The 19,346-nt window shown below is 36.8% G+C and overlaps 1 protein-coding gene across 4 annotated transcripts in view; it reads right to left on the bottom strand.

Moving 5' to 3' along the window:
- The window catches only part of LOC110158117 (solute carrier family 22 member 23-like), a 72,735-nt gene that overhangs the window by 27,709 nt on the left and 25,680 nt on the right, over positions 1-19,346 (bottom strand). Inside the window, exons 1-2 of one of the 4 annotated variants that reach the window (XM_055152115.1) lie at positions 13,732-13,921; positions 12,844-13,056 (exon numbers count right to left, since the gene is read on the bottom strand). The exons of 2 other annotated variants lie outside the window; for them this stretch is intronic. In XM_055152115.1, coding sequence (XP_055008090.1) covers positions 12,844-12,892 — 49 coding nt within the window. In that variant the 5' untranslated portion in view covers positions 12,893-13,056; positions 13,732-13,921. Of the gene's footprint in view, positions 1-12,843; positions 13,057-13,731; positions 13,922-19,346 lie in introns of those variants that run through there. One more of the 4 variants, XM_055152116.1, reaches the window with a different exon arrangement.

Genomic DNA, 19,346 nt, shown 5'->3' with positions numbered 1-19,346 from the left:
CAATGCACACTTCATCCATTGATTATATTACAGAAACAAGCTTTGTGAATTATCCATGAAGTTGGATGGTTTTTAGACACACCCATATTTTTTTTTTCCAATTTAATCCAAGCTCCTAAACATTCCTGACCTTGTAAAATATTATACACAGGTACTTGTATTAAGAACATGTAAAAATTTACTACCAAGTCATCTACAAAGCTTGTTCAAAATGAAAGAGAGAACTTATAATTTTAGAGCGTATGGAAATTTCAAATTGCTCAATATTCGAACTACTCATAAAAGTTTCTGTGTGTCTGTATGTGGTGTAAATCTCTGGAACAGTCTGGATACACATCTCAAGAAATGCCAAAACGTAAATTCAAGTTGTTATAAAAACATATGGTCTGGTCACAGTATATAGAGAAATGGTCATAATATTAGAAAAACTATTGGTTGTTGGTAGCCTTATGTTATTCTACCAAGCTATAACAGTTACTCATTTTCCACTCTTGTAAATAATTCATATAGTTTAATACAAAATGTCTGAAAAATCCAAAAGATAGTTCATTGTTTAAGATTAAAAGAGTGGGGTGGGATTAAATAAGCTTTCTTCTTCCCACTCCTTTTCATTTTTTGTTGCTGTGGTTATTTCTATTATGATTTCACAAATGTTATATGTTCCATTGTTAAAGAATGTAAAGCTCTCTCTCTTAAAAAAAAAGTGACACTTAAAGGTAACCAACAACTCCTCAATATAAAAAAAGTATTTTGTTAAACATGGTGACATATTTGACTGTCAAACAAACACTGTTTTAAAGTGTTAGAAAATGGTGCCAGTGTTGAGAGCTGTTGTATATGTGGTGTATTTCACGTCTGACCTGCTACCTGCAAAAACACTTTTCCTAAACATCTATAATGCTCATGAAAGTATTACTAACTATATTGACCTGTAAATTAGTCTGGTAGTATCACCTTTGTTTTCTTTGAGAGAGAAGGATGATACTGCAATTTCAAATTCGATTTTGATACCGATAAAATGATAATAACCAACATTTGTCATTTTCAACACAGAATAATCATACTTCATTTATGTTAGTATGTGACTGACTAAAACTAACTCGAAAACTGTTTACGTATTTCAGATTTTGTCCTGTTTATGTCATATTTGTTTTGGATTTTGTATTGAACTGAATGAGTCTAGTTTTAGTATCGATTAGTACAATTACAATTATGAGTTTGCTGGACTAGGGAAACTTATTTCAGCCAGCTGGCATCACTGGTACTTTCTGCTGGATTTTTTATGACATTCATTGATGACAACTGCCATGCATGCCAAGGGAAACCAATCAGGTGATGATGATGGGAAGGGGGGAGGGGGTCATGTGACTGCTTTGTGACTCCCCACTTCCTGCTTTCAAGTGGAAGTGAATAGGGCACCATTGCTTAGTAAATACAGAAATGAGCATTGGGACTATTTTGGCACTATGGGGACTTACTGTCAGTAGGGCTGCTAAACTGTGGCACTTTGAGCTTGAAATTGTAGACAGACTTCTGTAGATCTAAATCGAGTGACGTGTACTTTGAGTTGGTAGAGCTGCACAATGCTACATCTGAGCTCCTTATTCTTGCTGACCCTAATCCTTTCCATCCCACTAGATCAGCATCCCCACAATGCACTGCTGCAGCCTCTGTCCCACTGACATCAATCTGAATCTACCCCTACACCAACAACCTTAGGGGCTGTACCCAATTTTTATTTTATCCCAGTACAGATATAACATCAAAGCAGCTCTGGATATAATTATATTGTGTTTTCATTGTCCTAGAACAAGGGAGAAATGCCATGTGAATCAAGAACAACAGAAAAATATACAATGCCCTTCACCAATGTTGGTCCCCTAAGTTTATGAAGTAAGACATTTCTTTACTAAAGGTCTGATCTAACTAACTTACAGATCTTAAAGATATATTTAAAAATGCACTATGTATAGGGGTGTAATGGTACACAAAAATCACGGTTCGGTTCGTACCTCTGTTTTGAGGTCACGGTTTGGTTCATTTTCGGTACAGTATGAGAGCAAAATGCTTGCTTGTTGTTTATTTGGTTGCCATAACTATAAAGTGCTGCGGGAAACACTGCCACCCCAACCACAGACGAGTTCCCTCCTGAATATTAAAGAGCTGAGCCTTCCGTGTAGCGGCACATGTAGTGGCGGAATATAAACACACACAAATTGTGTGAATACACTCGTGTACTGCCGTGCACCGAACATCCCGTACTAAAATGGTTTGGCACAAATACATGTACTGTTACACTACTAACTATGTAACTTTTTAGATAGGATGTCTGCTACCTGCTTGTTGCCATGGAGATATTATGGCTTTGCCAGGAGAGTCCCACAGTGGCACTGAACTTATTTATATTGCATTTATTGATATCTTGATTGGGCCTTGAATCTTTTGTATAGTAAGTCACCTGTTTTTAAGAAAATAAGTGCCATTTTCCTTCCCTACACTGGTATCAATTAAATATCAAAATCGGTATTCAAACTGAAAAAGCTGGACCAGAGCATCCCTACTGTGGAACACTACAGGTTAAGCAATAACAAGACTCTCTACAAAAAAAAAGTTACTCTGCGCAACTTTATACGATACATTTTGGGTGAATGGAGACAAGATGACTTTAGAATTGGCCCAAAATGTGGTGTTCTAAACAAAATTTAAAAACAGTAAACATCTACCATACAATATTGTTACCAAAGATACCAGCAGTGAGGGGCAGTGCAGCCTAAATGACATCACCAAAGCATGTAACCGATTAGTACTATAATCTCTAAAGAAGATTTGTACGTTTCGCTGACTAGGAGAAAGTGTCTGAGAAATTCTATTGTTCCAAAGATGAAAAAAAGAATGTCTGACCGCTATGAGCACTTAGCTGAACCCACAGGCTAATGCAGCGACCTTTTATGGTCACATGACCTTTTAGACCACTCACACAAGGGGAGGGGGGAGCCTTAATAACTGTGATAGTCAGAGTACAGGATTGGGAAATCACTCTTTCCTTTCAGTTTTTTTTTTCTTTAAAGGTGGTTTACAGCACTTAGGGGAACGTAAGGGGTCATTTGTTCCAGAGAGCCCAAGGTTGTGTGAAATAAACCTCCTGCTGATTGGTGTTTTAACTTTTACTCTTAAAGGTGCATTGTGTAACTTTTCTGGTGGAAGGTCCGTCAAATGCTTTTCTCCATGGAGATGTTATTGCTTTAGCTGGAATGTTTTACAGTATAGTAGGGGTGTAACAGTACATGTATTCGTGTCGAGCCGTTTTGGTACGAGAAGTTCACTTCGGTGTGCAGCTGTGCAAGAGTGAATTTGCGCAATTTGTGTGTGTTTACATTCTGCCACAACATGTGCAGCTACATGGAAGACTCAAATCTTTAATATTCACAAGGGAAACTCGTCCGTGATTGGGGTGGCAGTGCTTCCCGCGGCACTTTATAGTTAGAGCCTTGACAACAACTGTCCCCCAAATTGATTACGTCACTCCGAACCACATGAATTTTCGCAAAACAATGGTTGTTGTGCCACGGTTTAAGAGGAATTTATTTTTTATAATATTAAATACATTTGTTGCTTATTTGAGAATATTTTATTTAAGTTATTAGTATTACCAAGCAGCACTTTGCATTTATTTTATTTTCCCATTTGTATAATATTAAAACAAATTGCTGGTTTAATAACCACACAATAAATAACAAGCAAATGGTTATGCATTTTGTTCCCATACTGCACCGAAAATGAACAGAACCGTGACCTCAAAACCAAGGTACGTACTGAACCGTGACTTTTGTGTACTGTTACACCCCTACAGTATGGTATTAAACCTTTCTATCTTCAAGGAGACCAAATCAGACCAAGTTACAGGTCAGATCTATGGAGAGGCAGCTCCGCTCACAGTCAGAATGCCTGTTTTAATAGATATTTTTGAGATATAAAACCTGCAACAAGAAATAATATCTGAACTATTTACCTGAAATATTTAAAACTAACTGAAGGAAGAAACACATGGATTTCAGACACCTAAATTACAGCATTAGGAGATTTTATATACAACAACATACACTGAAAAGAAAAAAAGGAAAGAAAAAGTGCTGTAATTAACTTTTTTTCCACATAAAGAAAATTAGAAATTTGAATCTAAATTGCACAAGAGCAACAAACTGGTCATCTCGCGGGCTGTGTCTGCCTGAGGCTCTGCTAGTTAGGACAGGGTTCAGCCAGCCGCACCCTACAACACCAATAAAAACCCCATACAATTCTGTGTATTTGAGCAACATTAGTTTTACTCCAGTACAGATATATTGTATAGATGTTAACATAAAAATATACTCAAAGAATCAGATGAAAAGCTCTTATAAACTCATTACAGTGAATAATTAGGACACTCAAACTGCATAAGGTAGGTGAGGAATAACTTTGCAAATGTTTAAAATTAACTACTTCTGATTTTCACATTTTCAAGACTGTAAAAAAAAAAAAAAAAAAAAAAAAAAAAGGTACAGTGCCTCAGGTTTGAAAAGTCATGATATAAAAAGATGTAATCCATGGCACTAGAATAGTAAGTGATATTCTCAACACTGCATATCTTTTCTAATTCTGCCCCAGGTGAGTGACTGTGTAAAATGCCTATGGGGCAGTTACATCACTGTAAGTGCTTTATATAACTCAGGTACACTGATAAAAGAGCAGGCAAGGATCTGGAAGTCAACAGTTATTTCTACTACAATTTCCAATGGGATATACTGTACTTTTCAATAACTTAAAAAACTTAAAGGGCCCATATTTGTCATGGTTCGTGTTCTGTAATTGTTGATTATTTTGGTGCATCTTTTCCTGTAGTGTTGCATGCCCTTCGTGTTTTATTTTGACATTAGTCCTGTCTGCTTGTCATTTGAGTTTTACTTCCTGTCTGTTTGCCCTGCCCTGTCTCTGTGCATCTATACCCTGTATTCTCCTCTACTCTTTGTTGGTCCATTGTATTTGTCACTGTCAGAGTCTCGTCTTGTCTCTTGTCACGGCAGTTGAGTTTTGAATTTTGAATTTTTTTGATTTATGGCTTTTTAGATCTTTCTTCGTTATTAAAGAACTTTTACAGCAGTCCTGCATTTTGGGTCCTCCCCCTGTTTCTATGTGACAATATTACACTATTTTCTGATGTTATAATGTTGTTTTCTCACAAAAAAACATACCCGGAGTCATGTTTTGTTTCACACATTTTAACACACAAACCCTTCAGAAAACCCTCTTTTCCACCTTGTGATGCCATGTGGTAATACAGGAAGTGCTCTGTTGTGTTTTAAAACTCCATATACTTCACTAGAATCATTTGGATAATTTCAGCTCCAGAATTGCCAATATCTACTGGACAAAAAGTAAAAGGTTGTAACTTAATTAACACAGTTTCATGACATCACAGAGTGGAAATGAACATTCTGAGCTTTGGAGATGCAGACAGACTAATACTAAGGGATTACTCAAACACGTGTGTATAAGGTAACAACAGCTTTTAATCATGTTATAATGATAACATGATTAAAAGCTTACAAGAGTACATAATATATAGGATCTTTGTAAACATGGTGTGAGTGTAAACAAAGCACCAAAACTGCATTGTTATTGTTGCCATCAGACTAGTTACATAGAAGACTGTTGTAGGAAGTCAGACCTGTTCTGCTATGTCAGGTATGTCATTTAGACATTGTGCTTTGTTCAGGGTGAACAGTGAATGCTGCATGTGTGGAGCAAAAAGACAAATAAAAGGTATATGTAACCTTTCTGAATGTACATCAGCCACCACTTGCTTGTTTCCATGGAGATATTAAAGCTTTGCATGGAATGTTGTACAATATTGCATGAACCATAAGAGCACTTTAACACCTGTAATTGAATAAATGCAAACAGATTAGTTTAAAAGGTCTATATTAGCCAGTTTTTTGGTATATGTTATAATGTTGTTCCACCTTGTGATGTCATGTGGTAATACAGGAAGTACTTCAGTGTGTTTTTAAACTCCTTCAATAGAATCATCTAGGTAACTTGGAACTGCCCTGGAACTGCCAATGTCTACTGAACAAAAGGTAAAATATATCTACTAACTTCAAAACTACCGCTTCATGACATCACAAGGTGGAACAGAGCATTTTCAGCTGTGGAGATGTAGACACACTAACAATAAAAAGTTACTCAAACATGGAATGACTGAAACAAAACAGAACTCCAAGTATGTTTTTGAAGAGGTAACAGAATTCTAACAAGGCTTAAAGCTCACAAGAGTCAGATTTGTATGATCTTTAAGCAATAATGTGGAATATTCCAAACAAAGCCATAACATCGCCATGAAAACAAGCAGGTAGAAACCCCAGATAATGCACTTTTATAGTTGTGGTTTATATTGTCAATTCTTTCAATGGTCCTTGTCTCAACTCTTGACTCAACTGTTATCATGGTACGTCTGGCACTGCTTTAAAGGGGTGAAGAGCGGGGAGAGACAGCAACTCTGCAACTTGTCTAAACGTCCTGAATGTGCATTAGCCCAACCCACAGGCCATCCTGCCGCACACTGACACCCATATGGCCAAACACTAAACTGCCACATATCATCTCTCTATGTAAATTGAGTGAGCCACTATATTATGACTAACAGTGGGACGATTATGGAGCTATAAATTCAATACAGACTGTGCAAAGTGGGCCACTATATTAGCTATAGGAGCTGCAGCTGAGCGTTTTGCATGGCCCGCCCGCCTGTGTCCAGTCCTGACCTCAATCCACTGGAACTCCTTTGTGGGACAAGGAGGAAGATTACACAAGAGCTGAAACTGAAAAGAAGTAAAATAGTAAGGTAAAGATACATGTTAAAGGTTCATTGTGTACCTTTTCTGGTGGAGGATCAGTCAAACGCTTTTTTCCATGATGATTTTATTGCTTTGACTGGAACGTTTCACAGTATGGTATTAAACCTTGCTTACACATCAGATCTGTGGAGAGGCTACCCCACTCACAGTCAGAATGTCTGATTTTCTAGGTATTTTTGAGCAATAAAACCACCTATAATTTAATAAATGTACCATATTTTCCGCACTATTGGGTGCTCTGGATTATAAGGCGCACTGTCATAGAATGGTCTATTTTCAAACTTTTTCGCAAATAAACCTCACTTTAAACAAAACACAACAGTTAGATGGGTCAGTTGGACTTTGTTTGGCGCATTCACGGTGACTCTTGGCTTTGTTCAATTGTGGCGTGTAGGGAGGGTGCTGTCTGGGACCGCTGGATTGTTGGCGTGTTCGCAGTGACTTGTGTCTAGAAGTGGCACATTGTGCTCGCTTTTTCGGTTCGTTCCTCTGTTCCATTCCTCGACCACATGGAGTGGTGAGTGTGGCTGCGGGTGTTTTTCGCTGTGCGGTCACTGTCTGCTCCGTGTGTGTTTGCATGCGCTGCGGGTAGTGCGGCTTTGTAGTTTACTGAAGTCATGCTGGGACACCCGAGTGGATTCGTGTACAGGGCGCGCTGGATTGTGGGGCACCCAATAGTGTGGAAAATACGGTAAGCTAGAGCTGTTTAATGTCATACTGTGAAACATTCCAGGGAGAGCAATGACATATCCACAGAAACAAGCAGGTGACGGACTCCAAACCAAAAAGTTACAAAGTGCACCTTTAAAAACATTAATTGTAATTATTTTCCCGGCACTGAAAATGTTTTTTACTATACAGTTTTTTTTTTGTTTTTTGGGGGTTTTTTTTTGGTAAAGATCATAATTGTACTTTCCAATTTGAGTAGGACATAAAAATCATGTGAGCCGCAGATATGACAAACTTAGCGGTAATTCCATAACTGTTACCTAGCAACCATGTTTATGTTTATCTATTAAATATGGGACAGTGTACATTAATCAACCACATGTGTTTGTGCCTGCATGGCTAATTCTGGCCCATTTACATGCTGTACTTTTTCATTTGTTGTCCAAGCAAGGCAAAAAACAGGACATAACATTCAGTCCATACACATGACAAAGACATTAAAGAACAGTGAAATACAAAATGTAGTCAGCCATAATGCTAACAAGGGCCATAACTTGTCTAAATTACACAATAGTTATGATTAGACTAACAAACATAGATGATCGCACCCCTGTTTGTTAAATGGTAAATGGTCACATTTTTATATAGCGCTTTTCCACCTTTCCACTCTTTATATCAAGGAACCACTCAGCCATTCACACACATTCATATCCCAGTGTGCGCAGAAACTAGGTGCACACTAGTGAAGTGGGTGATGTGTCTTGCCCAAGGATGCAACAACAGCATCAATGTTTAATCTGTCAGAAAAATGTATGAGACCGGGACCAGGGCCTGGACTGAGACCGGGACTGAGACCGGGACTGAGACCGGGACTGAGACCGGGACTGAGACCGGGACTGAGACCAGGACCGAGACTGGTTTAGTTCTGGTTTAGTCTGTATACAGTTTAAAAATCCAGCATCATAGTTTAAGTCATGGAAACGGCCGTTATCTTTTTTTTTCCATTATTCATTTAAACACTAAATCAAAAACTGAAAAAACTAATCATTATCCGTTTCTAAATTTTGATTTTGGAGACAAATAATGAAGAAAATTATTAATATATAATAATTATATAATTTTGGTTTTATTTTGAAAAACAAATGAACGATGAAACAGGGATTTAGATCTTAATACTTCCTGTATTTGTGTACATTGTCTTTTCAACTTTTCTTTCACAAACTGCCACTAGACTCATGGAAACTATATGTAATGTAAACTATAATGAAGGTTAACCACAGGCATTATTCCACCAACGCAAGTAATGATTAAAAAAAAAAACATAAAACCCTGTAACACGCACTTTAAGATCCATTGCTGACCAGTCAAAGCCAAGCCAATAATGAGTATTTCAGAGTGACTGTGTGTGCCCTTGTCAGCAAACACAACTGTCTTAATTAGGAGCCAATGAGCCATGTTGTGTTCAAGGCCATTCAATAGGTCGGAAAATCCTCAATCTTTAGTGAGTCAGATAGAAGAACATGTCAAAAGTAGAACAGGTAAAAGAACAAACAAGATTCTTATTAGAGAATAGAGTCAAAGGGCCCATATTACACTATTTTCTGTGTTATAATGTTTCATCATCAAGAACATACCTGGAGTTGTGTTTTGTTTCATTCACTCATTCTGTAATAATAAAGGAATATTCAAACATGTGTAAATGAAACAAAACACAACTCCAGGTATATTTTTAATGAGGTAATGGCATTATAACATGACTTAAAGCTCAGAATAGTACATTTTATGTAATACCAGATCATTAAATGTGCCCAATATCTTCAAATTTAGCTAGTAAATTAAGCTTTTAGCAAATAAAAAATCTACTAAGGCTAATCTGATATTTTAAAATGACATCTGCAATTTACGGTGTTGATCTGTGCATAAGAGATGAGTGAGCAGGCTGCAACTCAAGAGCAGAGGGGTAATACTAAGATATGTGAATGTGATATGTGCATGCCAAGGAAGGCACTTGGATGCTAGCTCGATGACAGTTCATTTTAATATAGTTGAGAGCATGGCAGAAGTTAACAAGTCGTTTAACTAGCCTTGTTATGTCGGCATGTGAGTAACTAGAATTTATTACAATATAAGTATGTGTATGAGGATGACAACAGTATTTATTTGATAGTGTCTTGGTTTATGTTATTAGGTTCTTTTTTTCAGACCAAGAGTTTGTTTTCAGACCTGACAGTTCGACTGGTCACTAGCGGTCTTTCTCAGAGTGGTCACGTGATGTTGCTGTGATGTGTCTGGTCAGCTGATTTATGCCAGGATTTATACCAGCTATAAACCGGGACAAGGGGGCTTTTATACTCTCACATACCTGGGATACTGTCCTGAGGAAGTTGGACTGCAGATGGCGCTGTCGTCCTCCCTCCTCCAGTAAGAAGACAAAAACCTGTATAAATCAGTTGACCACATCACCAAAACCTCACGTGACCACCCTAAAGAAGACGCTAGTGAGTCCTCGAAACTGTCAAGTATGACTCTTGGTCTGAAAAAAGAACCTAATAACATAAATTATCAGAAGACCAAATGAACCTCATTGGCCTGTCTTGGTTTATAACAGACAGGAACATGTATAATGGTGACAAGGTTAGGGATGAGGGTAGATGTCTTGCCCAAGAACACAACAATGTCAGAATTAATCTGCCAACTATTCTAAATGCCAGACAAATAACTCATAAGTTTACAGAGTGACTATTCAAACTCTATTATCAAGCTTCCACTCAAGACCTCACAATTTGTCAACAATAATTATAGGAGTTAAAAGGACACTTGATTTTCAAACATAGATATATATTTTTCTAACTTCTCTCCAGCTCTTACAAACCCTTTAACTCATAGTATTCATTTTACACAATGAAATGTTACACAGTACTTCCTTACATATTTGCATAGATAAAATATTTTATAATTAGATGAGGATAGTGCAGAGAGACTGTTGACACAAAGGTTTCTATTTTTACAGTACACTTACAGAAAAAAAAAAAAACCCAAAAAACCAAACTTCTGTTTACAAGAAAACAAGCTGGGAAATGCAGCTTTAAATGTGAGATCATAAAATAGAATATCTAGAGAATTATACGTACTATGAGTTGTTTAGCAAGTTTAATCCTGAGTGTTGTTTTTCCCAACATTGCCCAACATGCACAAAACTACAATTCATTTATATGGCCTGTCATGATAAGACATTTAGAAGTGTGATATATTGGTAGTGATATATTGTGTTAAACGTTAATACTGAAACAATACATCAACAACAGTAATTATTGTGACAGGCCTATTAATGACTATGCATAAAGTCATCTTATCAGGTACAGCCATAGCGTTCCAACTATGGCCCAAATATTTGTTGCGATCGTATATCGACCAGTTCACTTTGGAGAACGTATTTCATCAGAGAAGGCTCAAAGGGCTGATGCAGGACTTCACTCAGGAATGTGGTGTGACAGAAGAAAGTTATGTCACACGTAAACTGAAAACATGCACAATAGGTCACCCAGGTTGATGAGTTTACGGAGAAAAAGAGGTGCAGAGAAAAACAGATGGAGGGAGAACTGTGTCAGACCGTGTGCCGGAGGAGGAGGAAGTCTGCGCAGGAACAGCTTAGTGTGCACAAATGAGAACTTTAACCCTGTTTGTGGAGGAACAGAGCAGAGTACATTCGTCAAACTGTAAGAGGGGATGACAGGGCCTGGTGAGCCTCAGTGTCACAAAATTACAGTTTAATTCAGTTATACTATTTGACTACAAGCAGGTGGTGGACCTTCCATCAGAGTAGTTACGCAGTGCACCTTTAAAACGTTAAATAACAGTTACAAAACACTTGGATATTTATTTATCGTATGCTGTTTGTGTCACTGACATCAGATTGATCATGCTAGTGTTCTGTTGTCAGTGATTTATTTTATTAACATGGAATAACAACAGAATTGGTTTGTCATTAAAAAAAGTTAACTTATTACCAAATATATAAATATATAAAATATCTATTGTTCTAGTTTTCTATTGCTACACTTTATTTTATGAATAACATCATATGGATAACTTAATAACAATAACAGAATTGTTTTGTCACAAAATATTGCTCGCATATCAACGAGAAATACAAGATATATTATGCTAGTGTTCTTTTGCTAGTGTTTTATTTTATTGACAATTTGCATGGATGGATAATTTAATAACAGAACTGCTTTGTGCTTTCATCTCAACAGGAAAAAATATATAAATGATTTATTATGCCAGCTTTCTATTGCTGCATTATATTTTCTTAAGACTAAGCAATATTCTGAAAAACTCTTAGAGAAATTGCTATCCTCTCAATCCTTTTTGTTGCTTTGTACATAAACAACAGGCAGTCTATGGAATGAATTATATAGTACTTTACAGCTCAGCTCGCATAAGAATATATCAGAAAAAAATAATATTACAGTAATAAATAATATTACAATTGTTTTGAAATGTGCATTGTCTATCATAAAAACAAGGTCGTCAAAGGAGCAGATTTAAAGCAAAATAAGGCCATCTTGCTGAGTATATACTAGTAAGTAGCAAAGTTGTCACTTAATTTCAAACTCAACTCTGATACTAAAGAATCAACTCAGTACTCAATACCCATTTTGATACCCGAATGATCATTGTAAAAGTTCTTTTTTAGGCAAAATTATTCATTTTCAATACATAATAATAGTATTTGTTTATTATACCATGTGGTCTTACTCTAGTTCTGATAAAACTCCAATTTGGTCCAGTTATGTGACTTTTTTAGTATCAATATCAGTTCAAATTAGTATCTAGTTTCGATATTAGTTTTAGCATTGATTAATATCTGACACTTTTGTCGCTTTTGACAACCCTAGTAAGTAGTGGCTAATTTTACTATCAAGTATGATACTTACGTTACCTAAATGACATTTACACCCACATTTTGGGACATTTCTGATAGAGTGGCATAATATTGTCTGAATATTTTTATTGGGAAAAGTAAAAAAATATATCAAGATTTGCCTTTTTTGGGTCAATATTGCCGTTATCAGTACAGTGAGGACAAGTGGTGTATAGTTAAAGACAATCTCAATAATTAAGCACTATCCCCTTTTTAATAAAACCTTGGAATTGTTTATCTTCAATTCAGAGTCACACAGATATATCCTTATGTCTCCCGCTTTTTCCCCCAGATCCGGCAGTTGCACTCCCCTGACAGTTTAAGATTCAATACTTGTTCTTCAGATATACTCACAAATACAATTCAACAACCCTTGCACCCAAAACACACTTGCAGCATCCATCGCAGCGTTCCATCCCTTGTGTCTCGTCAGCGTGTCTGAGATGAATGCATGTGGGGGAAAGCGGGGGACGTCGCTGAGAGATAGCTCCTCATTACAGACGACAAGGCAGAAACAGCAAAGAAGACCAGCGTGTCGCAGCCCGGAAAACCCAACTAAACAGAGGACTGCAGAGGGAGACATATATCAGCGATCACAGGCTCTCCACGGAAATCTAATGTCAAAGAGAGGGAACAGGGACTACGCAAAAATTTAGAGTTCATGAGGCAGTGTGTAGTTGAGAAAAGACTTCTTCTCAACCTTAAAACAGACAAGTGATCCAAACTGGTTCATTTCAAGTGAGGGACTGCCACGTGCTTGTCTCTGATCACTTTGCTAGGAGTGTTCCACAATATGGCATTAAACTTCACCATGGAGATGCCACAAGGTCAAGGTACAGGTAAAATCCGTGGAGAATAGACCTCGCAGTAAGAATGCATGTTGCTAAGGTTTTTTTTATCACATGTAATTGAATAAATGCAAAATAGGCCATTTTAATGTAGTAGAAGTGTAGAAGTGTAGAATGCGATTTAAACAAAGCAATAATAGTATGAATGTGGTGTGTGTGAGTCTGCCCCAAGACAGTTGTGGCTACAATATCTTACCACCACAGAGTCTGGAATGACTGAATAATGCTCTAAAAGCTCTCTGGGTGTCTCGAAAGGCTCTATATAAACCCAGACTAATGAATAAATTAAATGATGAGACAAGAAGATGAATTCAACTAATATACAACAAATATGGGTGTGCAATATGCAAACAAACAAAACAACAACAACTACAACAACAACAAAAAAACTTACATATATATCACAGCTTTCCAGAAGGTTTACCAAAATTGCAGATCTTCACAAGGATGGATTTTTCTTGGCATATTACCCAGCACTACAACTACAGTGAGTAAAAATAAAACAGAAAAACGCACTAGGGTGCTGTGCCAAGGACACCTTGTTATCTTGGCCTATGTCATCTGAGGTATAATACTCCCCATTGAGGGTTCATATCTCCGGGTCCCTGTGTCATCACTCTAGTCTAATGCCTCTTCTTAGAAACTTGGGCTACTTAAATTTATTCTACAACACATAACTGCACTATCTCTTCCTCTCCAGCTATTTCCACCATATGCTGCAATCTTCCTCCATATAATCTCTACCACAGCAGCAAACATTTTTGAACAGTTTTATATTTGGTTACTAGGTTGGTTGCTAGAATAACACTATTTAATGGTTTCCAAGGTTCACAACTATAACTATACACTCTGTAAACGTGGCACCAGCTGAAGACCCTGAAGCTGACCTGAAGAGCACTGTAGGAGATGAGTCAAGCATTTTTGTGAAGCAGGAATAACATCACCTGTAGATCCAAAACAGAGATATATTGCTTCAGTTTCTCATGCACAGTAGGTCAGGACTCTACTGAAAATTCCAAATCTTTTTTCTGTGTAAAAGTGCATCATGTCACCTTTTTTTTCTATGGATGTTATTGCTCTGCTTCAAATGTTCCACAATATGACATTAAACAGATCTACCTTACATGTATTTGATTACAGATGGTTTTATTGTTTAAAAATACAGTGTCACTAATACAAGATTGATCATGCTAGTGTTCTATTGCTAGTGATTTATTTTATTAACATGAAATAAAAACAGAATTGAGTTGTCAGAAAAAGAAAAAAGCTCACTTATTACCTAGAAAAAATATAGATACAAGATCTGTTGTTCTAGTTTTCTATTGCTACGCTTTATTTTATGAGTAACATCATATGGGCAGAACTGCTTTGTGAGAAAATATTGTTCAGTTTAAGTTTAAGTTCAAGAAATACGAGATATATTATGCCAGTTTTCTATTGCTACTCTTTATTTTATTGACAATTTGCATGGATGGACAATTTAATAACAGAACAGCTTTGTGCTTTTATCTTAACACGACCTGAAAATTCTAAATATTTTTTTCTGGATAAAGGTGCAACATGTCACTTTTCGGTTAGGGGTCCATCACCTTTTTGTTTCTATGGATATGTTATTGCTCTGCTTCAAATGTTCCACAATATGACATTAAACAGATCTACCTTACATGTATTTGATTACAGATGGTTTTATTGTTTAAAAATACAGTGTCACTAATACAAGATTGATCATGCTAGTGTTCTATTGCTAGTGATTTATTTTATTAACATGGGGGAAAAAAAAAAAAAAACAGACAAAAAAGCAGGCATTCTGAATGTGCTCATAGGTGCCTCTCCACAGATCTGATCATTAACATAGCCTGGTTTGGTCTTCATGATGATGGAAAAGTTTAATGCCATCCTGTGAATCATTTCAGGAAAAGAAATAGCATCTACACAGAGAAAAGCAGATGGTAGACCCTACACCAGAAAAGATACACAGTGCTATTTAGATAAAGGTCAATAAATATACCTTTATTTCAGTTAGTGCCCCAGAAAAAAAATCATACACAACCCAAGGCACTTTCACTGATCAAATCAAACAAACCCTTATTATTAGACCTCAGCCTAAACATGCAGGGTTTGTGTGATAAAAGTGTGAAACTGTGAACGTTTCTGATGAGGTAACAACATTAAAACATCGATCAGAAAGTAGCATTATATGGGCCCTTTAACCTAGACAAATCAGAACGTAACATAGCAACTCAAGCATTTGTTATTTTAGCACATCCCCTGAAAGATGACCAGGTGATCCAGCTATGTCCCTGAGGCAATGGCAAAACTAGTGCAGAGGCTTGATTAGGTCAGTGAGCAAAGCAGACAGAGTAATGTAGGCTATAGTGCTCAGTGGTGTTTAAGATGCGAGGCACGTGGCTGTGACGTGATGGTGGTACTGTCTGCATATGGAACAGTATGTCTCAGTGCGGAGGAGACAAGTGACTGACACACACCCAGGACGAGTACAGACCTGCCAACGCCAAAGAAAAACCTAGAAAGTGCTCAGCCGAAAACAGAAAGAGCTGAACGGTGTTGTGCGGGTTGATCAAGGAATGTGGAATACAATAGATAATAGTTTAAAAGAAAGTGATTAACTGCTCAGTTGTTGTGTGTTTCTGTTGCTTTCTCAGAATGACAACAAATGTTTCTGTTATAGTTGGAAAAGCGAATCTATTCACCAAAATATAACCAAGTATAATATTAGACTGATTATTTTATTTTGACTTTTTATTGATTATTAGTGCATTTTTGTTGCATATGAAACCATCATTACTATAGTAAACCCAATGTCATGCTGACTAAAACAAAACTATAAACAAAAACTAAAGTCAAAAGTAATCATAAGGACTTAAACTATTTTCAATGACTATAAGTAGGTATTTTTGTCAACTAAATATACTAAATAAAGTTAAAATAAAATAATAATCTGGTTGATTAAATTAGCCAGATTTGTATGTCAAATACAAATAATAAAAAATTTTGGCAAAAGACAAAAACTAAGAAAATAAATGTGGTAAAAAATGATCGCTGCTGCTGGATTTAACTTCTTCAATGTTCTGTATGGGCTGTCCAGGCAACTGAACCCTCAGGTATAGCGTGAACATAACAAATCTCCTTTCTCAATGTCTAAGAAAGCTATTATTCAAATTTAAGCTATGCTAATTGTAGATACCATGAATAGCAGTCATAATTTGTCACAGAACACACCCTACACTGGTGCAAAATCGTTTTACAAACTCATCGGTAATTAGAATACAAAGTGTGTTTAAAGGAAGAATGGCTGGTGGCAGTGTTTTCATATCTGTCCGAGACAAAAAGACTCTGCAGCTGACTGACGTGAGCTTGTGTAAAGATACATGTCAATGGTCCTGCCCCAAAAGGTTAGCACACGAATACTATACCAGCTAGTTAGTATGACTCAGCTAACTCCTGTGTAGGGTGTTATTCCAGTTATAACAATGTATAAGCCACACTCTACCCCCACAAACCGAGTGGTACAGTCCTACAGTGTATCTATAGTGAAAAGGCTAAAAGGGCCACTGTGCATTGATAGAGTAAAAATAACTGGTGCATCAGATGACTGGCTATAGCTATGGGCGTCGCTGTGATATTTGCAGGTCTGCTCTCTGTAGATCAATGTTATAAAGGCATTAAGCATTCGACCGCTTTGAATTGTGTAATGTGGTGGAGACAGCACTTGAGATGAGAAAAAGGCTCATGTCAGTTCAAGAGGTGCACTTGAAACTAAACACGGGGTATGAACTATGTAATTTAATTCTGTGAGAAATCGTATGTCATCGTATCTTCAAATTAGAGCTGCACCATGTATCAGATCGAAAAAATCAAATCCCAGCACAATTGCAATAAAGTTTTTTTGCATTGTTTGGGGAAATTAAACTTGGTGACTAGACCAAAAATTATCTCTTGTATATTTCTTAAAGGTGCGTTGTGTAAATTTTCTGGTGGAGGGTCCATCAAATGTTTGTCTCCATGGAAATGTTATTGTTTTATTTCACAGCATGACATTAAACTTCCTATTTTCACGAAGACCAAACCAGACCATGTTACAGGTCAGATCTTTGGAGAGTCAGTCAGAATGCCTGTTTTTCTAGGTATTTTTGATTTATAAAGCCATCTATAAATTAAAACATGTAAGGTAGAGCTGTTTAATATCATAGTGTGAAATATTCCAGGCAAAGTAATGACATTTCCATAGAAACAAGCAGGTGATGGACCCCAAACCAAAAAGTTACATGATGCACCTTAAAGAAAACACATCGTATCCTTAGTACAAAATCGGCAGAGAGCTGAAACAGGATCTTTTAGACATAGGAAACACATTCAAACAAAGAGATAACAAGTAGAGCCAGTCTAAGCAAACAGTCAAAAGGTCAAAATGGAAGAACATTATTAACAACTTCTTATGAACATGTCAGTTTTAATAAGGAGCCAAGCTAGTACTGGAATGTATTGTGTACTTTGAGTGTGTGTGTACTTTCTAATTCTGGTACAGATCATATTTTCTTTTGTAAGATTAATGGACGTGTGCATGGTGCCTGACATTTACTGTGTATGTTTCTGTTGACATGGTCACCTTGTAAGACTTCACAAAATTGTTGATTTAACAAACAGAAAATTACGAAACCAAATCAAACACTCATTGGTCAATAAAAGACAGACCACCAAGTCACCAAGGGGACTTAGCTGACAAAATTGACAATCATGAGATACTAAAGATTATACTGCTTTGAATTCCAGACTGCATATTATTTATTATAATTTATGAACACTTACAACTTTCATATTAACTTTAAAGGTCCTATATTACGCCAAATTTACTCCTGTGAGCTTTAAGCCATGTGATAATGTTGTTACCTGATCAAAAACAGTGTTTTGTTTCATTCACACATGTTTGAGTAAGACTTTATTATGAATCCGTCTACATCTCCAAAGCTCAAAATGCTCTGTCCCACCTTGATGATGTCATGAAGTGGTAGTTTTTATCTAAACAGTTCCCCTTTACCTTTAGTTTAGAAGAAATGTGAAATACCAGGGCTGAAATTGTCCAAATCATTCTAGTGAAGGTGTATGGAGTTAAAAAACAGGGAGAAGAGCTTGCTGTATTACCACATGACATCACAAGGTGGAACAGAGGGTTTTTAGTCTGAGAGAAGAACTCAGCCTAAATATGCAGGATTTGTGTGTTGAACATGAATCCATGTATCATTCATTTATTAATTTTTCAAAATAAAATCAAAAATAAGAAAACAAAAAAACAGATAACGATTTGTTTTTTCAGTTTTTCGATTATGAATTTAAATGAATAATGGAAAAAAACAGGTAATAGTAATTTTCTGTTTTCGTGACTTAAAATGAGATGCCGGACTAAGCCAGAACTGAACCAGGACTAAACCGGTCTCAGTCCGGGTCTCAGTCCGGTCTCAGTCCCGGTCTCAGTCCGGGTCTCAGTCCGGGTCTCAGTCCCGGTCTCAGTCCCGGTCTCAGTCCCGGTCTCACTTCTTGTCTGGTCCCAGTCTCAGTCCTGGTCCTGTTCCCGTCTCAGTCCTGGTCTCAGTCCCGGTCTCAGTCCTGGTCCTGTGCCCGGTCGCAGTCCTGGTCTCAGTCCTGGTCCTGGTCCTGGTCTGGTCCCAGTCTCAGTACTGGTTTAGACCTGGTTTAGTCCTGGTTTAGTCCTAGTTCAGTCCCAGTTCAATACGGCATCACAGTTTAAGCCACGAAAATGGGAAATGGGCGTTAACTGTTTTTTCCATTTTTCATTTAAACACAAAATCCAAAAAAAAAAAAAAATCATTATCTTTTTTTTTTTTTTTTTTCATTTTGGTTTTGGAGACAAATAATGAAGAAAATAGTTGTTTTTTAATTTTATTATTTTTGGTTTTATTTTGATAATCCATGTATCATTCATTAATTTGTTTAACATGTCAATGAAACAAAACACAACACTTCGCATGTTTT

This window comes from Boleophthalmus pectinirostris, unplaced genomic scaffold (assembly GCF_026225935.1).
Source record: "Boleophthalmus pectinirostris isolate CB_2022bp ecotype Guang Dong unplaced genomic scaffold, ASM2622593v1 HiC_scaffold_16, whole genome shotgun sequence".
In the NCBI taxonomy this organism is placed as follows: domain Eukaryota; kingdom Metazoa; phylum Chordata; class Actinopteri; order Gobiiformes; family Gobiidae; genus Boleophthalmus; species Boleophthalmus pectinirostris.
The sequence above is the reverse complement of the archived record's forward strand: the minus strand, read 5'-3'. Positions and strand labels throughout refer to the sequence as shown.